Source organism: Podarcis raffonei, chromosome 2 (genome assembly GCF_027172205.1).
Source record: "Podarcis raffonei isolate rPodRaf1 chromosome 2, rPodRaf1.pri, whole genome shotgun sequence".
Classification (NCBI taxonomy): domain Eukaryota; kingdom Metazoa; phylum Chordata; class Lepidosauria; order Squamata; family Lacertidae; genus Podarcis; species Podarcis raffonei.
In genome coordinates, this window is record NC_070603.1 from 75396097 (window position 1) to 75423764 (window position 27668).

Here is a 27668-nt window from a genome sequence, read left to right on the forward strand (position 1 = left end):
TCTGTGTCACATGAAAAATATTTAATTTAGAAAGTTTTTTTCATCTTGCCCCCGCTTAATAAGAGAGGTAGCTTGACGTATACAAACAGACAGACAGACACACATCAGTTAAACAGTTACCAATCACATTTGGAGGACTCCTATCTGGTTCAAGTAGGAAATGTTTCTTCTGTATAAATAATCTGCTTAAATACAGTACAGTTCTGTTAAAGGTGACTGTGCCATTATTTAACTGTTATAAATATCAGATCCTGACTGAATTAACTTTTGCTTTAAAAAAAAACAATTAGAAAACTACTGTTCTTGTCACAGTTTAGGAAAATATGCACCGCTGAATATTAAAGCTGCAGCTATGCTGGTGAAGAGAGTTACAAAACTTTAAAAGAAAATCTTCAGTGTGTTGGAAGAATAGAATCCTGCATAGGTCATGGAAGTTGTTGGAGGGTAAAATCCATATGTGCTCACTTTTCCAGATGAACACAACAAGGAGAAGGAACATCAGTGGGAGCCACAGATCACTTCACAACACCTTTGTCACCAAACACCATGCTTGTCTTGGTCTTCCCTTCTCACCACTATTCAGAGGGTCGTGGGATTCACTTCACCCCTGTGGGCTTCACACAAAAAATCCACATGTATCACAACTGGTCCAAATGGCTCACAAACAACACCCCCACAGTGTGGACAGGAGCACCCCAAGAATTAACCAATCACTTGTCCGCAGCCAGAAGCCCCGCCCCCGGGCAGAGCAGCGCTCTCCATTCCAGCCCTGGTAACAGTGACACACAAACTCTTCTCTCATTTTGTCCTCCTGCCAACGTCTCAATTGCCCCCTCACCAGCATTCGGGTTTGGTTGCCCTCTGCTACTGTTTGGATCTGGAAGGTGTCAGGGCTGAGGTGCAAATAGCTGTCTGAGTCCATCCATCGGCGAATGCAGCGGCCGTGGCTGTTGCAGATCTTCTGGCTGCAAAGTTTGGTCGCCATGGTCACGTTGACAATATAAGGGCCTAAGGTGCTGTTCAGGTAGTCCTGAATCTTTAAGCAGTTGGTCTGTGAGGCAAACAGTTATTACAAGAGTTAATAGCTACAAATGCCAGAAAGTCTGTGATGCAAAACTAAATAAATCTATTAGAAAATACTGGAATTTAATTGTATTGGGGACTTGTTTATTCCTATTTGACTAGCGCTTAAAATGTCCTAATTGAGGCTGGGGTACCGTGGAATTGAAAAATAAAATAAAATAAAAATAATAATTTATTATTTATACCCCGCCCATCTGGCTGAGTTTCCCCAGCCACTCTGGGCGGCTTCCAACTGAATATTAAAAACAACACAGCATTAAATATTAAAAACTTCCCTAAACAGGGCTGCCTTCATATGTCTTTTAAAAGTAGGATAGTTGCTTATTTCCTTGACATCTGATGGGAGGGCGTTCCACAGGGCGGGCGCCACTACTGAGAAGGCCTCTGCCTGGTTCCCTGTAACCTCACTTCTGGCAATGAGGGAACCGCCAGAAGGCCTTCAGTGCTGGATCTCAGTGTCCAGGCTGAACAATGCGGGGGGGCGCAACACTCCTTCAGGTATACAGGACCGAGGCCACAAAATCCTCACAAAGGGGTTGATTCTGCCTTAAAATTATTCCCTTAGCATAACATGGGAGGGTCTGTGACAGGAGAGGTTTTGTAGTTCATTCTGTAACTTAAATATAGCACCTGAACACTGGCTGCATACCAATGCCTAGGCTAAAAGTTCTGATGACAGTGGCAAATCTGTATCGGGGGTGCAGCATTTCAGACTGTAGGGAAAGGGCTGTTGTTTTTTAAATACCCCTTGCATATCAGGAGCTAGGATGTCAACGAAAAGACTAGTCTAGAAACCTTCTCCCTGACATTTTTTTTTTACACGCAAGGAATTTGTGTATCTGCAGGTGTGCATATACAGAAGAGCAAGCAGCAGTGTGTGAAGTTAGAACATTTTAAATACCCCATGGTACTCTCTGCTAGTCTTTTAAGTAGCCAGTATACAAAGTAGAACCTCAGCTTTCTCCCTTTGCCTATCAACCTGATGCTAAACAATAAACAAGAGAGATGAAAGAAAAGAATGAGTAAGAAAAGCAGCCTCAAGGGCTGCTGTTAAAATTACCCGGTTGCGAGAATACTCTGCGTCTCCCCAGAGTACAATGCCGTGAGCCCCCATGGCTGCAGCCTGCCCAATGGTGTACACCAAGTCTGTCTAGAACAACAGAAACCAGCACACAATAATTTGCAAGTTTACGGTAAATACCTAAGCCATTTCTAGTGGATGTCGGGCACCAGAATATATTTGGTATAACGTTTCTCATAGAACTGTTCCCCATACATACAAAGATCTGAGTCAGTTGGCTTATAAAGAAAGGAAGCTTCTACATGAGTTTATAAATCATGATGCTCAATTGAATAAACACAGTTACGAATCTGGGTTTGACTTCTCGTTCTGAAGCTTTGGGACAAAGCCTTCTAGATATTGTTGGACTTCAACTCCAGCCTGCATGGCCGTGGTCGGTACAATGAGAGTGGTAATCCAATAAGATCTGGAGGGTCCAGGTCCAGGTTAGCCATCTTGCTTCAAGACATTTACCAGTATTTCTCTTTGTTCAACCATGAGGGCTACAAACTTACAGGCAATTCACACACCACTTGTATGCAATCAAGCCCTCTAATGCATGTTTTTCAGAAGTGGTCAGTACAGGCAGCAAGGGCTGGGAAAGAAGGGCCAAGAGTATTGGTAGCAATTCCCAGCTGTTCATTAAAGCTTTAGCAAGGGCACCACACTCCACTGCTGCCCTTCTCTTTGGTACTGCCCCCATGGATAAGCGAGTTGCTGGCAATTTCCAGATCCCATCTCCTTTTGAATTAAAAGCAAAGACCATCAGGAATCTGACATTCGCTCGCAGTTTGGATATCCTCTATTCCTGCTGTAGTCCAGAACAAACACCCAAGCTGTGGATTGTGTTGTGTCCAGTGCTGCAATAATGGGACTCTGCTCAACACAATAGGACATCCTATCCTCTCCCTGCATGTGCCCCCCCAAATGCTCTGGAAGGTCCTCTGGGTGGATTTTGAGGGCGCATGGGGGCTGCAGAGGAAAGGAGAAGGAAGTTCGATTGAGCAAACAGAAGCCTGTTGCATGAGTAGAATGGCACCACTGTATACAGCCCAATATGGCCACTGCTGATGCTCAAATGGCTAGACAGGAATATCAGTCTCACTTGATGCAAATGACACTGCACAGTGTAAGGGAAGACTGGTGTGTGTGTGTGTGTGTGTGTGTGTGTGTGTGTGTGTGTGTGTGTTCATGGAGCATGAGTAGGAGTAAGTTTATTGTCAAACCATAAACCTAATCCATTTCGCTTTCTGTGCAACAGAAGCGGTTTTTTGTGAAACAGTAAAATTTCCAGTCCTGAAGAGAGATGGAATAACATTTCCCAACACAGTGCGCACGCGCACACACACACACACACACACACACACACACTTTAAACATTTTTATGACTGAGTATTACACCACCATAGAAAATCAAGATTCCTAATGGATCTCTACTCCTGCCACAGGGCCCAAAATATTTGAGAAATGCTCATGCAGACACACTTAACTGGCACGTAGTTGGAGGGGGAAAAAACCATGGCAAGCATGGCCAGTAAAGTGGTGTGAAATCTGAGTGCAGGTATTAAATGTTCAACATTAGTGCCATGTGTATCAGATTTAATAGCGTATGTTGAGAAGGGATGTTCACATTGTGAAGGAAGAATGTGGTGTGTGTGGTTTTGTGTGTGTGTGTGTGTGTGTGTGTGTGTGTGTGTGTGTGAATATTGGAAGTGTCATCTCTTCCAACCACTTGTAATAGTTACATTACAAAAAAGGATGCCATTCATCGTGGAGTCACTTTAGATGAAGAGGGTATTGAAATGTTTGCAATAAATATTGTGCTTTAATCCAAACAAAATAGGTCTCTTCCAATAGCCCTCTCACCCTCTATTTGGTTGCATCACCATGGCCAGGAGTGAAGTTGGTGGCAACTCACACAGTCCTGAGATAAACTCAGAAATCAACTAGCACCTTATCTCTTTTCCACAAGTCTCCTTCCTTCACTGGCTACCATTGATCAAGAGCTGTAACTAAGACTCAGACGTGTTAGCAACCTCGCTGAGCAGTAAATCTACTGGGCCTCAAAGCATGGACACTACACACAAACACACCCACACACACTCTGCAGTTTAGGAGCAAGGTGGGGAAGATAGTAAGTATCTCACCTGAGACAACTCCTTCAGCGTGTAGGTGTAGAACGGCCTGGCATACACAAAGACAGGGAGGGAATGTTGAACAGAAGGCAGCTCCGCCACTCTCAGGGCTTCCCCCACTTTGGCCCACACAAACTTCTTCCCTTGCGGAGAGGTCCTCAGCGCCTCCTCTATATAGATGGAAGGGTAGAGGGCTTTGCTGTTCTCCCAGAGCCAGATAAGCTCGTTGTTGCGCTGCACTTCCAGCGGAGGGCAGTGCCCTGTGAAGTTCTCAAAACTATCCAAATAGTGGTAGTTGTAGCACTCTGGGAAGAGGTAGTAGCCCCACCAGCCCTGGGGGCGGAGAGAGCGGGCCAGCTGCAGGGTCTTAGACATGAATTCCTGGGCGGCCGTCTCAAATTCCCACTTAGCCTGCACTTCGGCCTGGGCGTCCGATAAATGGCGATTCTTTTGCCTGACGAGCTGGACAGACATGTTCCGATAGACATTTTTTTTGTCCCAGTTCCTGACCCACTGGGGCCTCCAGTTCTCCCAGTCTATCACAGAGAGGCCCGCAAAGGAGCTGGAGGGCATGGCTGCCGCCAGGTCGCTCTCCATCTGCTCCAGGTGCCTTGTCAGGCTGGCGTTCTGAGGGCAGCCGCCATTGACGGCAGTGGGCGGCACCGTTGTGTTCAAGTAGTAGGGATAAAAGCCCAGCTGGTCGTAGTAGAAGATTGTGACGTTGTCGCCCACAAAGGCTTCCCGGGCATTCGCCAGGATGCTGTAGGAGTCCAAGCGGAGGGGCACCCCATAGGCAGCCGAGCACCGGGCGGTTGGTGCATTCCAGGCCACCAGAAAGGGGCTCTTTTTGACAATGGGAGGCAAGGACGGCTTCAGGTTGGGAGATGCCACAGGCAGGTCTGGGAATAAGAGCAGGAGCAGCACGAGGGCATGGCGGCTGAAGGGCTGGCACAGCCTCAAGGGTGCGGATGCCCACACAGGTGGCCCAGCTGAGCACGAGGGTGCTGCGTCACATGCAGTGCTGCAGGAAAGACAGAAGAGGCCCATCAAGAGTTACATGAGCATGGTGCTTACTGGCCAGGTGTTGTAAAACAAACCCAACCGTATTCCAATCTGAAACTTCAGTTAACAGCTGACAAATCAGTTTCCCCGTGCAGCAATGTTCGGAGTTCCCCAGGCGAATTTTGCTACTGCCGCGGGTCCAATTTGTGGGATGGAAGCACCCAAAATGCTAAGTAAATGGGTTAATGCTCACAAGAGCTATAGAAATCTGTACTGTCACATACCCCAAGGCAGTTATTTCAGTTGGTACAGTTATGGCAGTTAGTCTTTCCTGTGAGAGCAACTGAACTGTTGTGTTGCTGACTGTCTCAGAGTTAGTCTGTAACAGTATTTATCTTAGATATGTAAGATGTACAGTGGTACCTCAGTTTAAGTACTTAATTCATTCTGGAGGTCCGTTCTTAACCTGAAACTGTTCTTAATCTGAAGCACCACTTTAGCTAATGGGGCCTCCTGCTGCCGCCATGCCGCCGGAGCACAATTTCTGTTCTCATCCTGAAGGAAAGTTCTTAACCTGAAGCACTATTTCTGGGTTAGCGGAGTCTGTAACCTGAAACATATGTAACCCGAGGTACCACTGTATTAGCAATGTAAGTTAACACCTACCTGCGTTGTATATTTTAGTTTGCAAGTTGCAAGTACATTAAGTAAAAGTTATACATTGTTTCAACTTTAAAAGAGCATGTCTTGGATAGTTTTTGGGGAAAGCAAAGTGATTAAAGGGTCAAACGCCCCAGGCTCTCTTCCACATAACTCTGTAAATGGGAGTTTAATTCCCCCACAATTGCAGGCCCAATTGCAGAAATCTACGTGGAGATTTCTGGACACCAGGTTGGCAATTGACATCTCCATCAAGCCAGCTAACTTGTGTGCAGCAAAAGACAAGCACCTTGCTCTTCTGTGCGAACCATGAACCCTTTGCTGGGCATCTTAGTCCTCCATCATCCCATCAAGGAAAGTCAGTGTAGGGCTGAGTGCAGCTATATTTGACTGCATTGCAGCCTTTCCACAAGTCACCCAAATGGAACTCAGATCACAGTTTAAAAACTTCTGCCTTAGCCCACAGTTAATACTATTTCCATTTCCCCTGTGTGTGTCTTTCTCCTTCTTGCATACTGCGACAAATGAACTGTTGTAAGAGCAAAGCTACAGTCAAGCAAAGTAGTTGAGATCACAGAATCGTAGAACTGTAACAACTCCCTGGCAAACAGACAAGCGCAACCTAAGTTTAAGCTGCCATTTGGCGCAACTAACTGAGTTTCTAACACTGCACAGAGTGTGACTGCTCCCCAGTCATCCCAAGGCTGATCCATTAGGGCAAGTGGGGCACTGCCCCACCATGCTTAGCCACCGCCTGCCTGCCTGCCCCCTTATTTGCAAACAGTCTAATGGTTGACACTGGCTGCCAGCAACCTCCTTGCTCTTAGAACCCAGACAGAGGAAGATGGGGCAAAATTAGAATTAGTTTGCTCTGCCTGTCTTTGGCCCTGGCTCAGCCTACTGTTGGCCACTCTGCCTCCTGCCTCACTAACTAGTGCTATATATGTAAAGCCTTCTTTATCATAGATGTTTTCATCTGACAGCCACGTTACAATCATAGAACTGTAGAGTTGGAAGGCAGTGAATGCAAACCTCCAAGGAAGGAGAGCCTGACCACCCTTTGTGGGAGTCTGTTCCACTGTCAAACAGCAATTGCCGTCAGAAAGTTCTTCCTTTTGCTTGTGAGCATCACAGAGCCTCTGAAGACTCCAGCTGCAAAAAGCACAAATGAAACCTTGCCCCTTCCCTTGTTTTTGTCTGACATCCCAGGGTCAGGGGTCAAAAGCAGGCTGGGTAGGCAAGCTCAGGACAATGGGAGAGTGGTGGCTTTTTAAGGGCTCCATTCTCTCCAAATCAGGTCTGAAAGGAAAGCTGCCTTTTTGTTAATTGCCGAGGCTGCAAGAGGTTTCCCTCAAGCTAATTTGCAGAGTAATTCAATTTGCAGCATACATGAGGGAGGGAAGGAGAGCTGCTGCTGCTGCTGCTCCTCCTTAGAGGCCACCCGGCTCCAGGGTCACAAATCTGCTCCCAGTGCTATTTATCCAAGTGCAGGGTAAATGGTGGCCTCGCTTTGCTGTGTCGCTATAGTCTTGTCTGTTTTGTCATTAGCAGTTTTCTCTGTTTAAAACAGGGATGGGGAACCTGCATTAGCAAGACTCCAGCTCCCATCAGCCCCAGCCAGCATGACTAGTGGTCAGGAATGATGGGAGCTTGAGTCCAACAACCGACCTAGAGGGCCACAAGCTCCCTAGCCCAGTTTAAAATTTAATCCATTGATTTAAAACAAAAAACAAAGCAAAACCCTGGTGCAACGTTTGGGTTTATAAAATAACGTTCTGAATCGAAGGCCCCAGAAGCTCCAGTTTGTTGTTGGCACATTCAGGGTGCTCCCTTCCCCCTCCCACCACTGCAAGCATCCCGTTCTCCCCTTCTCATGCTCCCCAGCTCAGTGCGGCCAATTCCACCAGGAACTGAGTAGTCACATTAACCTCATTCTGCATAGGCCACAGAGCAGACATCTGATGATTACAGCTTTCAATCATTGCTGACCTGCATTAGAGCCTAGTATTTCCCTGGAGGTGAAGCGCTTCTTAGTCAAATGCATTACCCCACTAATGTCCAGAGCTCTCAGAAAACCTTGGGATAACATGGCAGGGCAGAAGCAGCATGAAAGCCAGAAAGTTTTTAACATTTGATAAGATAGGGGAGAGGAACAAAGTGCCTCCATGTGAGCTTTTCCAGAGCGGGGAATCAGAGGCTTATTGAGGGACTGGTGTGGGGACAGAATATCAACCAGAATGAAGGCTAGAAAGAGGCCTCTGGGTGGGTAGGAGCGAGCGGAGTGTGCCCAGCCTGAAACTCTGCACATGGGCCGAGGATGGCGGGAGGGAGGCTGGGCAGGTGGCACAGAAAAATAAAAGGCAGTGGTGGTGGTAACGCTGCTGTACAGGGAGGTCCCAATTCAGATCCTGCCTGACTGCTGAGCTAGCCATGTGGCCACTCATCATCATGTAAAGGAGGAGGAAAGGCAGGGTGAAAAGTGATGATGCCATAGTGCCTGGAAGGAAAAATCAAAATCTTCTTTTCCTCTTCCTGTCTCCTCCCTATTTATTCTTCCCATAATCTCCATCAGAACTTTCATCCAGACCTGAAAAGGCCCTGAAGGTGTATTTGCATATTTAGAAGGGGAAATGCCAAAAAAGCAATCATAATGGGAGTTCAGTGGCTTTTTCAGAGAAGATGACCAGAAAATAGGAAGCAACAGCCAAACCACCAATTAACTTACATGGGGAGCAGAGTGCCTGTAAATGGGCCTTCCTTTTTCCTGCTTCTGTCTGTGGTTTTGATTTCCCAGATAAATCCTATAAGCCACTCAGCATCTCTCCAGCCCCTGGATCTACAGTGAAATCAACAAAAATCACAAGCTCGCAGCAGCGCCAACGTAGTGTGCCATGCTGCCCTCTGTTTAAGGACAGCAGCACCACTTTCACTGAGCAACCCAGGAGCAGAATAAGCTTCCCCCCCCCCAAGCTGTAAAGGAGAAGTTGCTTTTATCTGAACCCAAGCTTCAGAAGCACTAACTAGACCTCCAGGGAAGATTAAATGGCAACACTGGATACAGAGCTAAGATTTCCTTCTGGAGAGTCAAAGCTCTCAGTGCAGCAGATTGTATGGGAGGGAGCGGGGGGGGGGGAGTTTGTTCCCAAAAGAAAGACTTCCCCCCTCCTCTCTAAGCAGTGGGGATGGAGAACAAACTATAATTAAATACTACCTAGCCTTCGGTCTCAGTGGCATAGCAATTCACCCACTTAACTCCCAAGACATAATTTACATCTCAGGAGTGTTCCTAAACAGTGAGTAAATCTACCAGAGGGATCTACTCCAGGGAAGCCATGAAAACAGCATTTAAATACTTGCCAGCTAGTTTCTTCTCCTCACCGGGGTAGTGTATGTGATTCACATCCCATGCACCAATTTTATTTAATAATGCACTAATATTTAATTATAGTGGTTCCCCCCCCTGAAATGTTCAAAGTGCTTCTCATGTATCTCAGTAATCCTTATAGCGCCCCTGTAAGTGCTGGCATTATTATCCCCATTTCGCAGATTGAAAGCGAAGACTGAGAGGAGGGCACGCCTAAGGCCACCCAGTGAGCTCAGAGCTTAAGGAGATTTCCTGCTCATAATTCATGCTCTTGCTACTGTAGATGCCAACTCACTTAAGTTCTGAGAAGGCTGCTGGAAGGATGCCAGGCAACTTTGTGGCAGAGCGATAAACAGGATAACATGGTGCTCCCTAGTGTGCCAATGCATACATATGCATGTTCAGATGTCTTACACAGGTAAAGAGGTATTCGGGGGAGGGGACGGATTTGTGATGCTACTCTTGGGATCTTTATTGGAGAGGGCAGACAAAATTGCATTTGTTTGATAACCCAGATTAATTTAGGGGAAAATTTTAACACAGACCAATCTTAGTGTGCTTGTTCCAGAGAGCCAGCAATAACCACACTGCTGCCTAGTTGTGATATTTATTTGTAAATCAACAGAGGTTTAAATGATAATATGACAATATAAATGAGTTAAAAACAGCATCGTGGCTTGAAATGCCACTGCAGAAACATGCCAAAAGGAAAGGGTTGGTAATGCCTCCACTGCCAAGCCCATCACCTCTTCCTGGACCACTCAATTCCTGTTGCAGAAATGGCTCATGGATGATGCTAGAGGCATGTAATTGCAGGGGAAAGAGAATACTTTGCTACAGGAAAGTGAAAGAACCAGAAAAGGGGGCCATGGGGGTTCACATGCAAAGTTGTACTTTCCCTGTCTTGTAAGAGCCAGATTATTTGTGTACAGTGGTACCCCGGGTTACGTACGCTTCAGGTTACAGACTCCGCTAACCCAGAAATAGTACCTCGGGTTAAGAACTTTGCTTCAGGATGAGAACAGAAATCGGGCTTTGGCAGCGCGGCGACAGCAGGAGGCCACATTAGCTAAAGTGGTGCTTCAGGTTAAGAACAGTTTCAGCTTAAGAACGGACCTCCGGAACGAATTAAGTACATAACCAGAGGTACCACTGTACTTCCAAGGTGGAGCCTACACACAGATTAAAAAATGCTGTGAAAATGCTTTAAAAAAACAACACGTTTTGAAAAATACTTTGAATTTGGCATAGCTCACGGTCGCCATCTTGTGTCACATTTGTATATTGCACTTTACAACATATTCAAATCAACTTATTTGCAGCTGTATAGCTGAGTCCCAAGTCTTATGTGGAGTTGATGGGAACTGAACCGGAGGCCTTCAGCACAGAAAGCAGATGTTCCACCACTGAGTCGTGGCCCCTTCTCTGTGTGCAGTTACAAGAGCAGCCAGAAGGACTTGCTCCCAGTGTAACAGCAGCCTGGGGGAGAGGAAGAACCTTCCCTGGGATCATAGAACTGTAGATGGTGGTCATGGATAGAGCCCACCATGCTGCAATCCTGGCGAGTCCCCCCCCCCACCAGCTGTTTTAAGGTTTTGCACAAACATGCGCCTTCAAGTGACAGTTTCAGCATCATGCGCACTTCCATCTCAAGGCAAAAGTTCCCATGCCAATCATCGTTAATTATAAAATTGCTATTCTACAAAACGTGCATAGGGCTGTGCCAAAACCATTGTTGCAGGAGTCTACAGTGAAGTCATCCCTAAATCCTGGCCTGTGCCAACTCTCCCCTTTCAAACAAATTAATGAGAAAATTTATTGTGAGGAAAAATAAGAGGCCTTGTGATAGAATGGCAGTTGTATTACTGGTGCCATAGCAGCAAACCAGTCTTTTGTGCTAATGTAACTTCCTGGGCCAAGTTTACAGTTACAACACAAACCTACAGGTTGTCATAATAATTGCTCTGCCATAATGGCCATTAACTATTCCTGCCAATTCTGTGTGGGTCCACTGACCCTCAGGGGCCTCATGTTGAGGCACTTAGTTCTGATGGCCGTTAAGTGGATCCCATACAATGATATATAGGAGGGTGTGTGTTCAGCATCAGTTGCTCTTTAGAGAATGGTAGCATCAATGCTCTCGGGGCAGCTATTGATTCTTTACGCTGTAAATCCAGGTGGAGTTTCTGGAGAGACTATGACAGATACAGAAGACTGCCTCCCGTATGATCCCATTTTCCATAAAGCTCTTAGCTCATCGGACATTGCCCTCAGCCATCCTTTTAAAAGAATTAATATTGCATTTGTGCCTGAAAATACAAGAGCATCATACTGAAAACTAGGTAACAGTAAGTATTCTCAGGTGTAGAATATAGCAAAAATCTGAACGGTATGAAAACTTTGTGAAGAAACTTTGTAAGAAAAACAAAAACACTCCCCCCCCCCCGTGCTAGGGTAGCATCCTGCCTGCCAGATGAGTGCTTGGAAATTGCTTGCTAAAGAATAAATTAGGACATGATCCAGCAAAGGTTAAGGACTCAGGCAACCACACATGTCAAACAGAGCAGGATCACTGGTGTAATGCAAAGAATAAAGAAAAAACAAGATATATTTGATGCCTTTGAAAACATTTTGCGTTCTTTCTGAGTTTACTCCTCTCACCACCATCACATTCTATTTATTCTTCACACATTTCCAGCATTTTCTGGGCTTGCAAGAATGTAAATAACAAATATTCAATTATCAATGTTTGAAGCAAGGGATGCATTGAATTCCATGAAAGTGAGGGGGGGCACACTTAGGTAATGCTAAGCATCTCCATGTCTGTAAATGAGGGTCCTGTGAAGTTTGTATTTTATTTTCATAGATTCTGGTCTCCCTCTGAAGTAAAAGGCAGAGAAATTAACACTACAAAACAGGAATTTACTCACAACAATGCTACAGTTTAAACATTCAAAACTGCTTTTAAAAATTGGAGCTGTTTACCAAATTTATAGGGGGACGCAAGTAAGGCGTGTGTATGTGTGTGTGTGTATACGTAAGAATTGTTCTCTCTCATTTTTATCCATTTCATGGCAAATAAGAGGCAGGCTATTTTACCCCAGTCATTTAACAATTGCATTTCAAAGGGAAGGAAGTCACAAAATTCCAGAAGCTCTACAAACTACAATTATCCATTAAATAAGCAGTAGGACAAGCCACTGAAAGAATGCGATCAGAAAGTGAGACATAGATTCTCTTTCCTGGATGTTCCAACATTAGACTATAGGAGTAGAGGGGAAGTACAGATACTTTAAAAGCAAGGAAGCAGCAATTTTCCAAAGGCTTCAGATATCCTGGCTGCTTGCATCAGAAGCAGAAAGCTTTAATTCGCCAAGCTCCTTCTGTGTCTTCATTCCATCAGCCACTTTTACGAATGAAGAGAATGGGAACCCACTCTGATTTTAAAAGGCAGGCTTTCGGAAGACTCAAGAGCCTGTGGCAAACTTGCATCTCTGCAATTCATGACTTCAAACCTCCCCCACCCCCCAATGTCCATGTGAGCGGTTGGATTAAAGATGAGGCTCTGGCTGCTGCTAGCTCTGACAGGTGAATTTCCAGCGCAGCCCTAATGGATTTCCCACCTCTTTCCCAAAGAACAATACAAAAACAACTGCTCAGCCAAACAAAAGAAAACATGTGGGGAGGGGCACCTACCTGAAGAGTTTTGCAGCCATGGGACCGAGCCACCTCCTCCTGGCCCCTCCAGTGCTCTGTCTGCCTCCTAAGAGTCAGGCTCAGACCTGGGAGATGAGGGCACCTGCTAAGCCAGCTCCCTCAGTGGGTCCCCTCTGGCTAGGACCAAGCCCTCTATTTTCTCAGGCTGCTCAGGGTGCCTCAGTGCCTCTCGCCTGCATCCCTGCCAGATGCATTTGCACATCAGTTTTGTGCTCAGAGACACCCAGGAGGTGGTTCCCTAGACCAAGGGACCCGGAAGGGAGGGGGAACTACCTGTGGCTGCTCTCCCCTGCATCTGAAGTGGTACAGCCCATGTCTGTGTGCTCTGTGGACAGCTGTGTTTATTGTGAGCACCTCCTCCAGGCTAACCTCGTGCTCGAGTGCCGTGTGTGCTCATTCAGTCAAACAGAAAGCTCGCCGGCGCTCGACCCCGTGAGAAAGGACGGGCGGGCAGCGGCAGCGGCAGCCACTTTTGTCCTGTCTTCACAGCCTCTCTGAGCAGACGGCAGCAGCCTTGCCCTTTGTAGCTCCCTGGTTTTCATTTGCTCCGATGCATTTTACAGCCCCAAAGCAGCTGTGATGTGCAAAGGGACTCAGCGGGCTGCCAAGAGAGACAGTCGCTCCGAAGTTCCAAACCGAATAGGCTGCGCTTGCCAGTTCGGAACACGAGTGCTAGGCGGCGTGTTAACTTGCAAACTTTGGAGAGGGTGGCATTACAGGGATGGCCAACTCCCAAGAGACTGCGATCTACTCCAACTGGCAGTGATCTACCCCACGCCCCCTTTTGAGGGGTTCAGGTCAAAGTTGTTGAGCTTTTTTCTGAGAGGAGAAAAAGCAGAGTTTCTTAGGCATGCAGGGCAAACTTTTTGAGCTTCTTTGGGGAAGCCAGTGATCTACAATGGACATTCAAGGGTCTACTGGTGATCTGATCAAGATCTACCTGTTGGACATGCCTGGCCTAAGGCATCTGGAGCCTGAAGCAAACTACATAATCACATACACACACACCCTGCCAGGGAAGAAGGGGTGAGTGGAAATCTACATCAGAAACTACGGAGAAAGGAATAAAGATCTACATCAGGATCTGCTGTCCCTGTGGGTCCTGCCACCCTAGGCGATTGCCTCACCTTGCCTCATGTGGGCCAACTCTGACAACAGGTCTGAGACTTTAAGTCCCAGGATCAGTTAAGATAAGAATCGGAATGTATGTTTTTTAAAGGAAAATCTTTGTCTAGAATTCATGAGCCCAAACAAGCTTACACTGCTCTTCTGCTACTGCACGACAATGAGGTTGTCTTGGGAATGTGTCAGACAGTCTTTTATAGGTTGTCCCTACCCTCTCCAGAAACAGTAGATCATTCATAGGATGGTCCCAAAAGGAGGAATATTCTGGAGGTAGATTCTGTCAGAGCTACTGCACATGTTAGGATTAGGTAACCAGAGAGGTCGCCTTCATGCCCTACTTGTGGGACCCCTAGTAGTATCTGGCTGGCCATTGTGCAAAATGGGATGCAGGACTAGATCGATTGTCTGACTTAGCAGGGCTCTTCTTAGGTACACCTAAACACAGGTGCAGAGCAAGAAAGGCTACTGAATCTGCTCTAGAAAGCCAAGGTATAGATTTTTAAGTGTTGGCCCTGGTGGGGTGGGGGTGAGGGAGAAGACCCCCGCTGCTTCAGAGAGCAAAATGTCCCAGACTGGCACCGAAAACTAACTACAACCCCACTTTTATATTGCTTTCTGACCCTGGGACCTGCTTAAATGGAATGTCTTTCCCTAGCTCAGTTTCAAAACTGCCTCCATGCCTTAGCATTTCTGGGAGGACCAAATGGTGCAGGGTGGGAATCAAGCCCAAACCTTCCAACGAATTTCAAGTAGGCAACTGAAGCAAAACTGGCAGGAAACAACGGCCAGATATTTCACAACTGGCTGTCTGGATCAGAGAAACGGCGCTTGACTAAAGGCTACCTTAGCCCATTGCCAGTCCCCCGAGGCATCAGGTGCCATCTGGATGGAGGGAAAGAACAGCGCAGCATAGAGGAAGAGGAGTGGTCAAACGGCTCTGCCAGAGATTCCCAGCACATGTAATGGTGCTATACTCCATTAATGACGAATCATAATACGTTTGCTCCACCACAACAGGAAGAAAGGCGCATCCCTCCCCTGCAGTGGTGCCTATTGGGCAAGAGCCTCTGGGGCAGAAATCCAGGGCCTCACTCTGCAGAATGAGTAGCCCCCCCCCCAATAAAGCACACAGAGCGTAGGACTGGCTTAGGACATTCTGAAGTAATACACATTACCATAGCAAAGTAATACAGAAAAATACAATGCATAAAAAACCTCAGTGAGAACAACAGCTATTTTATATGGTTTTCACTTATGTCTTTTACATATTATACCTTTATTGTATATTTCTTTGGGGCTAAAAGGTGGTTTATCAATACACCATACCATACTATTTACAGAGGGGGTGAGTGGAAGACAATACAGTCCAGAGTCTAAAGCTACCTAACTGCTCTGCTGCCTCTCTTCAAGGCATAACAGCAGCCCAAAAAGCAACCCAAAGCATGAATGAATACATTATGACAGCATTTTAGTCTACCTTGCTTCACCTAGTGGCTACACACAGGAAATTGGTGAAACAAACACCACCAGGCTGAAAGATTGACAGGCCAAATAGTGGAGCATAGGCATGCATCTCTAAATCTCCTTAAAATATTGGGTCTCTCCCACCCCCCTTTCCCCCTCAGTTTAATATTCTCTTGTTACACAGGTTGTTACACAGATCAGTGTGAGTTTCCAGAATGGCTGATTTTTCTACAATCTGCCATGTTGGCACAAGGAAGGATAGTCCATATCTCAGCTAGTGATCAGGGCCAGCCCGTGACATTTTGCTGCCTGAGGTGAAGCAACAAATGGAAACCCCTCCCCACTGGTCAAGGTTCACATCACCAAAGAGGGGCCAAGTTATTTTGGCACCTGAGGCAGAGAATCCCACAAGTGCCTCTCAAGCTCCTTGGCAGTAAAAGTGCAGTCATAATAAATTAAATAGCTGACAATTTGCTGGCTTTTCCTGACACAACCCAAATCAGCTGCTCAAGGCTGCCGCTTTCCTCTGCCTAATGGTAGGGCCAGCCCCGTTAGGCATCAATATTTGTGCAATGCTTCAGTGGAAATGCAAAGGGGCAAATTCCTTATGCTTAAACAGTTAATGTGTGCCTGGTGTGCCTATTCTCCAAAAGCATGTATATACTCTGCAAATCCTTGTGCGGCGGTGGTTTGGTATATGCGTGCAATTGTTCAAATTTACTCTTTAATTAAAAACCCAAGCTTGCCACTCCAGCAGATGTAGGAAAAACAGGAAGTGGTCTGTTCTGGAACGGCAAGTAACAAAACAAAGTGAGCGTGACAAAAGTGTGTGGGTGTGGACCCAGGCGTAGGCATAACTGAAACAACACTTCGGCGATGTGTCCCGCTCAGTTTGCTAGTCCCAAAGGATATCTAGCATATGAGAGAATTGGGGAAACCTGACCCAAACGGCTTCTTGGTCATTCTGATCAGAAAACTAGGAGTCATGCTCTACAGAAGAATCACAAGAGATTGCAACATGGTGAATCAAGAGAGTTATTAAAATGAGTGCGCAAGGACAGAAAAATCTGCACTTTGGGCCAGCTCTTTTCCTGAACCGTATTAAGAAATTTAGGGCCAAGACTATAACACAGAAACAGTTAGGTTGGTGAGGCTGATTGGTTTAAACCAGCTAATTAATACTAACAAGTTAGAAGACTCACTACGGATGTATGGGGAGGCACGCTTTAAGTTGCCAATTCTACATATGATAAGGCTCCTGTATCTGTTAACAGTTGTGTACAAAGGAGAACTTTGACAGATGTAATTTCTCTTAACTTAACTATGGCAGAAAAGCCAGGCCTGCTACAAAACTCCATCCCATGCAACAATTAAATGGCACAGAACCCATCTCGTGCAAGATCTGTCAACATTTTACATTCCTGTTGTCTTCCTGTAGTTCTCACAGTTATCAGTGCAGATGGCTTGACTGTCACAAATACTGGCGAGTGACAGGCAGACATCTGGAGGCTAGCAAGTGCTGCTGCCAATCCCAAAGTCTTTCATTTCACCAGACAGTTTCCCCTGGTCCTCAGCTGTCGAGACTCAGGCTAAAGGGCTGGTGATAATTTGGCTCTGCTGGGACGGTGCTCATTCCAAAGCTTTGCCTCCGAAAGCAGCTCTTGAATATGCTGAGTTAAATGATAATCCCCATGAACCGTTGGGAATTGCAATTTCCCGAAGCATATACAGTCCCATCCCACCTGCTGTGGTTCGTTTCACAATCCAGCAAGATCGAAACGGTAGCTATTTGGTTTTTTCCCTTGGGTACCCGATTTGCTCGCGGTTCTCGTGAAGCAAAACAGACTTCAAAACATTTTTGACAGCAGAAGACGCGGGAGTGGGGGAGAGAAGGCATGTACAGTACAAGTTCAGCAGAGGCAGTTTGAAGCTGCAAGAATCCAAGAACTACTCCAGGGCTGCTGCTGCTTTTCCTCCAATGGAATCCAAAAAAAGGGGTGGGGAGGAAATAGCGCCACTATCCCCTTTTAAAAACACAATGGAAAATACCACCTGCTATACAAACAGTATGATTAATTTAACTAATGGATTATGAGAATATTTAGTGTTTTGGAGCAATCTAAACACTTTGCATAAATTTGCTCAGTTATTCTTCCAACCTACCTGTAAGGTACCGTATTTTTCATCCCATAGGACGCACCTAGTTTTTTTGGGGGGAAATAAAGGAAAAAAAATTTTCCTTTATTTCCCCCCCAAAAAGCAGGTCGGAGAAACCGAACCAGGTCGAGGAACAGTGGGATGGCGGCGCTGCGCCTCCCTGCTGTCCCCCGAGCTTGTGGGGCTGGCCGATGTCTGCCCAGCGCGAGGGGCGCTCTGATTCAGGGCGCCTTGCCCGCCGGGCGGCAGGCTTCTATCCGCAGCATGGGGAGCCCTGTGGGGAACTCCTGCAGGGCTCCCCACGCTGCGGATGTGTTCCCGAAGCACCGGGCGCCCTGAAAGCAGAGCGCCCGACGCTCTGGGAAGCAGGCTGCTATCCACAACCTAGACATCCCTGTGGGACCTCCCACAGGGCTACCTAGGCTGCAGATGTGTTCCCGAAGCCTGGAGAATGAGATGGGTCGGTGCGCACCGACCCCTCTCGCTCTCCAAGCTTCAGCGAAAGCCTGCACTCGCCCCATAGGACGCACCCAGATTCCCCCTTCATTTTTGGAGGGGAAAAAGTGCGTCCTATAGGGCGAAAAATACGGTAGGTTTGCAGCATCCCTGTATTGTGGATCATGCTTTCCCCAAGGTTTGGCACATCATTAGCGGCAGTAGTGCAATTTGAATCAGGGAGCTAGCTTTACAAAGGGGCCAGAGTTCAGTACGCCTAGCTTTACAAAGGAGCCGGAGTTCAGGGCCAGAGGCACATGTCATGGATGCTGAATGTCTCAGGTTCACTCCATTGACAAGTCTCAGGCAGGAAGGCTAGAAAAGAAGTTCAGTTGCAGCCCTGGTCAGTGGTGGGTAGAACATAGATTGGGATTGACTGGGTGGTTTGCAGTAGGATTGGCAAGTAAGAATGTAAGGAGGACTCTGTTGGATCAGACCAAAGGCCCATCTAGGCCAGCCTTCTGTTCTCATAGTAACCCATCCAGATACAAAAAGCCTGCCCTGAATGCAATAGGCCCCTCTCCCATTCTCATTCCCCATTATTCAGAGGGATATCGACAGTGATAATGGGAGCCAATATTTAACCACCGGAACTTGTAATGCGTGGTTGATTAATCCTCCATGAATTTGTTTTAAACCAAGTTGGTGGCCATCACTACATCTTGTGGTAGCTGTTGCTGGATGGTTTCACAACAGCAGGAACAAAATGGCTTCCTCCCCCCCCCACCACTCCCCAATTAGGTTGCTGACATCAGACCTGGGGTGGAGGGGTAGGAGTGGATTTTTGTGTGAATTTGTGTGCTCGCCTCTGCTCTTAAGGCCACATTTCGTGCCTGAGCATATGCTCAGGAACATTCTTCTCCTTAATTCAAAGTGCAAGTCATGCCATTCTCCTCTCCTTCCTCAATGCACTGCTTTGCACCCAATTAGTGGACCTCAGGGCTTTGGCCTTTACTCTAGAATGGACCAACAGTCTGACAGTATAAGGTGATTTCTTACGTTTCACCAGCTCTCCGTGATAAAAACAGCCTTAACTGAATCCTTGACATCCCAGAGGAGTCCCAGGCAAATGCACTCAACTATATTTGATCCAAAACTATTCCTAATTTAAATTTGGCCAGATGTGCATTCGTTATTTATTTATAGCTTCATCAGAACAAAAGCAATTCCCTTTGATTAACTTGGCACGCATATAATGTGTTGTTCAGCGGCAGGAATACCCCCTACAGCTTTTTCATTAACATGTACCAAGCGGAGAGGAGCTGGCGCTTGATAGATTTTTGCACTGACATGCAGGTTACTACTTGAAAACTGTAATGTTAACATTTGTCCCATACCCAGCGCTGGCAGCTGAGCAATTCCTCCTCATTCAGGTACCCACCATCTTGAACTATGGTTTCAGTAAAGCCAAAGGAGGTTCTAGCCTAATGGTTCTAGGATATAGCTGCAAAATGAAAATCAAGCTGATTGTCTCTGGCAACGATTGGCTAACAAATTTCAAAAGGCAACAATTATATGCAGTTCTTCCAGCTGGGCTCTAGATGAGTTGGGGGACATCTCTGGAAATCAGAAAATATGTGGTGATCAAAAGAAGCAAAAACAGCCAGCTTTTGGAAAATAAGAAAAAGTGATGGCTCTTTGTCAGCTTGTCCACAGCCATTTTCCTTTGCCGCTGGAATACAGGTTTCAGGTGTGATAGTTCTACACAAAGCCATGACAAGCTATTCCTAAAACTTGATGACCTTGAAGGGTGTCCATTGTCACCACTACTATTCATATCGGTACTCGAAGTCCTCCTGATGAGGATAAGGAAAACAGAAGAAGTTAAAAAAATTGCAGTCGGAAGAAAGGAACATAAAGTTAAAGCCTTTGCCGATGACTTGGTACTAACAACAGAAGAACCGTTAGTCAGTGCTAAGAAAGGATTAGAGGAAATTGAAGAATTTGGACAAGTAGCAGGTTTTAAATTAAATATAAAAAAGACAAAAATGTTAATTAAAAATATGGATAAAGAAATGGTAGATAAGATGCAACAACAAACAAGCATAAAAGTAGTTAAAAAAATTAAATATTTGGGAATTTGGTTGACCTCAAAGTTCATCAAGATTTTAATTCAATTTTTGATAGAATATACAATATCAGGGATAGTTCTTTTTTCCAGTTTAATTAATTGTGCAGAGTACAAGGGTTGGATCTTGTGAATGTGGCATTAGCTAGACTCTTCATCTCAAGGTCATAGGTTCAAGCCCCCACGTTGGGCAAAAGATTTCTGCATTGGAGGGGGTTGGACTAGATGACCCCCATGGTCTTTTCCAATTCTGTGATTCTATGAGTGTATACCAGAATAATGTCTCAGTTAAGAGTCTTACACACACACACACAGGCTGGGAAACAAGGGAAGTGAACAGAACATAGCAAGAACTCCATCATTAGAGCCTGATGATGGAGCATCAAGAGTACAGCGAAAAACATTCCTGTTTAGACAGGCCTACCCAGATGCTTAGAAATGCTGATGTGAATTTTAATCTGCTTTTAGTATTTTAACTTCTTATATGTTTTAATGTCCTGGGGGAAAATTCCTAACTTTTCTGGTTTTATATTTTTGTAAGCCACTTTGAGGTTGTTGCTGCTTTTTAACAGTCAAGCGGTGTATACATTTTATGGAATAAGTAATAAAATAAATATTTTTAAATGGGGGGGAAATCAAGACTAGCCTTCCCTGTTTTGCAGGCCCTGCTACAGCAAAATAGGAGCAACTGGTGTTCTCTTCAGGAAGGAAAGGAGCAGAGCTCCCATAGATTAGAGATTCCTGACAAATAAAAAGACCAAAGGGAAGGACTACAGGGCTTTCTTGTGGCCAGTAACTCTTAAAAGAGGCCACCCTGGAGAGCACAGTCATGCAAAGCAGAATGGAAGAATGGAATAATTTCCTCCAAATAGATTGCAACCAAGGACATCTCCACTACCTTTGTGTGCCTGATGATTCCCTTTGTGATACAGAATGCTAGCTAATAAATGTCTAGAAATGCAGCTGCCTGGGGAATCTCCTTCACACAATTGCAGGGAGAGATTGTAAAACAACTTGAGGTTTGCCCAGGTTGAGGGTTGTTTCCCATGTTCCTTTCTCAGCTGGCCTTCTTCAGATGCACAGAGGGAGGGAGGGAGGGAGCTGTCCCATATTGGGGAGTCAAACTTGTAACCTTGGTATTATCAGCATCACATCTGTACTTTTTTTTGGCAGAATTTGATGGAGTTTTCAGGCATCATAAATCCTTCCAAGGTGGTGAATAACTGCCATGGTTTTCCTGCGAGGATGGTGTTTACAGTTTTGAGGATGGTTAAAAAAAGGAGTAATCAGTCTCCTTTTTTGTTATGAGGAAAACTAGTCTGAAAACAGCAGACATGAGAAAGGTACCCTAGATAAGAAACCTGCTAAAATTTCAGGTCTAGGGAGAACCTTTAAATGTTAATTGGAAGGGTGGGATTCACTAATAATAATAGTAGTAATGTTATTATTAATAATAATAATGGTAATTTATCAATTCCACCCCACCCATCTGGCTGGGTTTCCCCAGCCACTCTGGGTGACTCCCAACCGAATATTAAAAACACAATAGTGTACAGCTTCCCTAAACAGGGCTGCCTTCAGATGTCTTCTAAAAGTCAGATAGTTGTTTCTTTCCCTGACAACTGATAGGAGGGTGTTCCACAGGGCAGACGCCACTACCAAGAAGGCCCTCTGCCTGGTTCCCTGTGACCTCACTTCTCGCAGGGAGGGATCTGCCAGAAGGCCCTCGGCGCTGGACCTTCTTGCTGTGTGACTTTGTGGGCACAGTTTCTGTGGCATTAGCTAGGTGCCCCAGGTGCTACTGCACACCAAGAAGTGTTATGATTTTATGAGAACTGGTGGGGACATTGGAAACATGCTGCACTTCCCCTCATCCAAATCCTCCACAGTTGTTCTTAGTGGGGTGGGAGTAGGAAGAGACTTGAAAGTGAGAGCTCTTCTCTATGCAACTATTCCTGGCTGACTTCTGTGCCTCGGAGAAACTGGTGCTGTCTGCACAGGTGCGTTCTAAGGCTGCCACTGGTGCAGTGCCCAGAAACCTTCCCCTTGCTCAGTTGCTTCCTGCAGTAAAAGCTCAAAAAGACCCTGAATGATGCTCTGCTGCTTGCTTCCACTCCTTGTATTGCCAGCCTCAGAGTGTGAGTGAACCTACATCTGTTGACTATCAATCTAACATGGCTTCATTGTAGGTGGACAGTGGACACCCTGGTAAAAAAATTATTTTGAAATGGCCCAGAGAATAAGTAAACAACACCAGAAGCCCAAAGCTTTCTATGTGCAATTTTCAAAGGAGAGACAGAGAGAGAGATGCGTTTATCCTTTACTATATATACAAGGTTCTCTGCAAAGCCTTTCCTCCTGCCTACCAGCCACCGACACTGATGTATCAAAATATACATCAACAAGCATTGACTAAACATAACTGGTAGAGTACTAGCAAGTAACAGTTGTGATATTGGAGAACTGTAAGACATTTGTCTTGTGGGTCTTCAACATTCACTCCAAGGCTACCTTAGATGGGCAGACTTGAGACTTCATGGCATCCATGACAACCATAGGGCCCTCTCATTTGTTACTGGCCCAATGCGTAGAATCCTCTATTTTGTCTTTGCCTCAAGGTGTGGGAGAAAGGATCTGCATATAGTGCGAGCCGAAATAAGTCTGCTGTCAGGGTTAGACCATTTCCTGTTGAGGTTTTGTCACATGTTGGCAACTCCTCCTTGCAGAAATGGGATAACCATCCACATCAAAGATTCATGGGATCCAATAGATTCTCTCTCTCTCTCTCTCTCTCACACACACACACACAAACTACACCTGCCATTCACAATGAGAGGAAACACACTTGCTATTTATTTTGTAAAACCAACTGTAAAAGGGCGAGCTATGTGGCGTGTCTAGTTTGGCTCTAATTTATCTTAGAAAGGCAAGATTAGTAGAAAGTGGAAAGTTTCACCCTAATCCATAAACAAGCCCAAGCTAGCCTGTTTTTCTCCTTGTCCTTGCCCAATAGAGTCAAGTTGCAATCCTAACCATATGCTTACTAGAAACTTCGTCCCACTGAACTCATTACAACTTCCTGCTGTGTATACAGGCTTAGGACTGGCCTATCCAGCCCCGAGAACCTGTTGTGAGTTGATAGGGGAAAAGCAGCCCAAGGCTTTGCCAAACACTTGAGCTGGCTAACAACTGTAGGTGAAAATGTGGATACGTGCGAAGGAACGCATGCAGAACTCCCTAGTTGCAGTGAACTTTTCCATCACAACTAGGTTCTAGTGAAGCATCCCACATATAAAGAGCAGCTAAAAGAGGTAGCTTTGTGTCCTGCATCCAATTCAAAATTTCCTATTAAGAAAAATGGCCACATTTCAGTTGGCTAGCACCATCACGGAGGAATTAATGGGCTGCGCTTGTACTGTACAACAGCTCCTTTTCTTTCTTCCTCCTCTTTTGGCTTCGTTGCAGAGGCAGCCATCCACAGGAGACCACGATAATGAACCCCATTCTCTGAACTGTTTTGACATCTCTAATTGCACTGCAAGGCACTTTTGACATGCGTGGAAGTAAACAAACCATAAAAGGCGGTATAGAATCCGTTGAACATTAAAGGATCCGGGCAAAGGACAGAACGGGGAGGCAACTCTGAGCAGATATGACAACAGCAGATTTCAGTTGGATTTCAGGTCAAATTGGTTTCAGTCTGGAATAGCTGCCTAGCATTCATTTGCTGTAGATTTCCACCCATGTAGCAAAGACTACAATGCTGCTACAGTCAGTTTAGTTTTGCCCTTGGTAGCAGCTGACACTAATCTCCAAATAATATTCTCCAGCTTGAGGCGGTACTGCTAACCGATCTTCCCTTAAATATCAAGCTCTCCTAAGCATGCCTACTTCTCCAGAAAATGAATTCATGCAGATATATTTAGGTTATGCATCAGGAAAGAGCACTCACTCTGGATTAGCAAACTGACATCATAATTTCATGTTCATAGCTAAACAAATCCTGCAATGATTTAAACAGCTGGATTCATAAGCTCAAATGTTGAAACACTCCGCTCAATCAGCCTGCCTCGCTGTTATCTAGCAGTTTCCAGGTCTGGGTCTCATCTGGCAGATGGCCGATTACATTTCAGAAGACTGCACAAAACATTTTTTCAGCAGGAGCTCAAAAGGTACCAGGTTTTTCCTTGATCATATCCCAAAATACTAATTTCTTACTCGGGTTGTAAATATTTTTATCATTTCAGGCTTCTTTTAAAACATAAACAATGATGTGTTCATTACTCACAGAATAGAACAGGTACAGCAATTTGTGGGAGACAAATCTAACAGTCAACTTGTTTCCTCTCTTAAACCAATACAAGAAAAGTAACAGATGCACACCCAGATTGTAAGCCTGTTCTCATTCATGATAAAATTGCTTGCATTAACCTGGCTTAGCGAGGTTGTTAAAGGACTATAACGTTATATATACTGTATATTGTAAAATGCCTGTGAATGTTTGCATTCCTGCACTAAGGAGTATTTATGGATCAAAAGAGCAGTTAAGGCTCAAAGTACACATGGCAGCAATAGATTCATGTGTTTAAAACATGGATTTCCCCCAATCACAGAGTTTATATGGGGAGAGGAAGAAAGGGGGCATGTTTGCAGGGCCGCTTCTACAGCTGTGGTTAAATTGCCCCAAATTGAGGAGGGGAATCAGAGTAAAAGGGGTCTGTACATGATCTGCTGCCATCACTTGTAGTTTAATACTTAGACTATGGCCACAAATGCGGCCAGTGTGGTGTCATGGCTAGGACCTCGGCGACTAGGGTTTGAATCCCCGCTCAGCCATGAAGCTCACATGCGGCGCCTGCGTCTGTCTGTAGTTTGGCTAGAAATTTGGGTGAATGTTGAGGACAAAACCACCTTTCTGCTTTAACACCCTGGAGAGCTGCTGCCAGTTGACAATAATGCACTAAAATGGAAACAAGGCTCAATTTGGCAGGACCATTTCTGTTCATAACCATCTACATTCATAACCATTACAGTTATATTCACCATTTTCAGTTGATTATAGTATACTACCAGGCAATGCTACTAGCACTAAATACCTAAGATTAGAGTGAATGCTTTTTTAGCCAGTAAAACTTGTGTTTCAGCCCATTTCCCAAAGAGCTAGAGAGAATGTTGGCAGGTCTGCTTATGTTGATAGGAAAGGGTTTTTGATCATCATGGGGAGAAGTCAAACAAGCAAGTTTATATCCAACAGAAGCTGACTTTAGCTATCACCATGCCTGAGAGATCAAGTGGAACTTTTGTCTAAGCTGGTCCAGCACACTCCATGAACTCCACAGTCCATAATCCTTAGTGCACATAAGAACCTTGTGCTTAGAGCAGTAGCATTTTTCAGGCAGCTCCTGGTGACGTCCAGGCCAGGTGCATGAGCTCAAGATACCTGTGGATGTCACATGTCGATCAGCTTTGGGCACTTCACTGAAAAGGGCACTCTCTGTGTACATGGTGTTTTGGGGCAGACAAACCGTTCCACTCCATGCCCTGCACTCAGTGATGGCAAAAGCCACCACAAATTGTTCAGCTGATGAACAGCATCTTCTACACAGCAAGCTCCACACAGCTGCTGCAAACCCTTTGTAAACTGCAAATAAAAATCTGATTGGCAGATCATCTTCAGTCCTGGGGGTTGCATAATGAAGGAAAAGAAATGCCGGGCTTTTAGGGAGGTTTTCCCCCACCCCTCCTCCTTGAGTATTTGCTCACGTATGTGGCAATCTCCACAGAAGTATTTTAAGAGAGGACACTTGAACAAGGACAGCATGTAAGGATTGGCACAGAAGGAACTCTGGAGAGGGAAATGGGTATTACATATCCAAGTTTCCCCCAAGGTATCTGTGCTCAAGGCACATGAGGTCACGATTTTGCTGAAGCTAAGGAGGTCTGGTCTGCCCAATGCCCAGATGAGAGAAGGTACCTGCAAACCCCATCTTAGAATCACTGAATTGCAGAGTTGGAAGGGACATCAAGGGCCATCTTTGCTTGACTGAATCAGGACATTATTGAGTAGGCTTGGTCATTTCGGTAATGGGTACATGATGCACAGGCAACCAGTACATGTTTGAAATTCATCTAGCATACAAAGCCTACCCAACAGCTTTAGGGTGTCTTCACTAAAACAAGACTTAAACACACACACACCAAGGTTCAGGTGCTGTGGTCAGGGGAACCATCAATATTCAGAAGAGATGGGGTGAATTTTTTCTCTATAGAATGGCAATCTCTCCAACTATCAAGCACAGATAATGAAATAAATACCTAGGGTGGAGTTGCTGGGCAGGGCAGAGACTCAACAGGTTGCTGCGATGCCCCCCCCCCGGTTGATTTTGCCAGTTGATTCCAGAAGCAAACTGAGGGGTGGGCTTCATTCGTGTCTCCGTCTCTCTCTCCCGCCCCTCACCCCAGCCCCTTTCAGTCGCCGCGATCTTGAGAGGCGATAAGGGAGTTGCTGCTCTCGGGCTAAGAGATGCAAATGTCAAAGGGCGCGGCGCTAGCGGACATACACACCTGGATCTACACACCAGGAAGGGAAAGACCCGGGGCGCGGGGAGAAGGGGCTCCTTAGGAAAAGCAGCCCCGGAGAAGGCAGGAAGGAAGTGGAAATGCAGGCGGAGGAAGAGGAAGAGGTCTCCAAAAAGTTGACCCACCACGAAGCAACGCTCGAAGCCCACCGAGACCCATTTCAACAGGTAGAACAGCAACCCCCTGGATTTGAACTCAGCTCCCAAGAGGACGCTGGTATTTGTAATGCCCGAAGTCTTTGCAAACAAAGGAGTCACTGAGAAACTCGAGAGAGGAAGGGAGCGGGGAGGTTTCCGCTCTCAACAGATAGGAAGGACCGGCTTAGGCTTCCCAACCCAGCAGACGCCGCGACGCAAACATACCTTTGCCGCGTCCTCATCTCTCCCCGTCCAGGCATCCAGGGCTGGACCGCTGCCTGAGTCCCGCCGGATCCCCCGGCGCCGCTTACCTGGGGGACGAGGGCACAGGACCGCCCCTCACCTGCTGGCCCCGCCCACCCAGCACCGGCCCCGCCCACCGCCTCACCTGGCCGCGAACCCTGCCCGCTCACGCCCGGGAGTCGTCAGAAGTTGGTGCTTCTGGGAGCAGCTCAGCGATGTCTTCACCTGTGACTCACCTCTGAGTAAGCAGGAAAAGGCTCGTGAACTCGAGGGTGGGACATGGGGAAAGGGAGGGAGGCAGTCACAGAAGAAGATCAAGGGAAAAATAAGGCGGCAATTGCAGGTGCCTCAGTGGCTTTTGCCGGAGGTGGTTGCTTCC

General features: G+C 46.0%; 1 protein-coding gene across 2 annotated transcripts; it reads right to left on the reverse strand.

Moving 5' to 3' along the window:
• LOC128408201 (hyaluronidase-4-like) lies at nucleotides 1–27337 on the reverse strand. 2 transcript variants are annotated; one of them, XM_053377540.1, is made up of 4 exons: nucleotides 27272–27337; nucleotides 4291–5299; nucleotides 2144–2233; nucleotides 1–1051 (listed from the first exon to the last, which is right to left on the reverse strand). In XM_053377540.1, the coding sequence occupies exons 1-4, from the start codon at nucleotides 27304–27306 to the stop codon at nucleotides 659–661; spliced, it is 1527 nt and encodes a 508-aa protein (XP_053233515.1). In that variant the 5' UTR covers nucleotides 27307–27337; the 3' UTR covers nucleotides 1–658. The 2 variants fall into 2 exon arrangements, with proteins under 2 accessions (XP_053233515.1, XP_053233516.1); XM_053377541.1 differs by lacking the exon at nucleotides 27272–27337 and adding an exon at nucleotides 13001–13179.
• Between the last annotated feature and the right edge of the window lie 331 nt (nucleotides 27338–27668).

What these genes read in the sequence shown, in the direction of transcription:
- LOC128408201 (XM_053377540.1), bottom strand. Translation starts at nt 27,306, where the DNA reads ATGCCTGGACGGGGAGAGATGAGGACGCGGCAAAG. An exon ending in GAGATGAGGACGCGGCAAAG is followed by an intron (nt 5,300 to 27,271) that starts GTATGTTTGCGT and finishes TCTTTCCTGCAG; the next exon opens with CACTGCATGTGACGCAGCAC. An exon ending in CGCTGAAGGAGTTGTCTCAG is followed by an intron (nt 2,234 to 4,290) that starts GTGAGATACTTA and finishes CTGTTGTTCTAG; the next exon opens with ACAGACTTGGTGTACACCAT.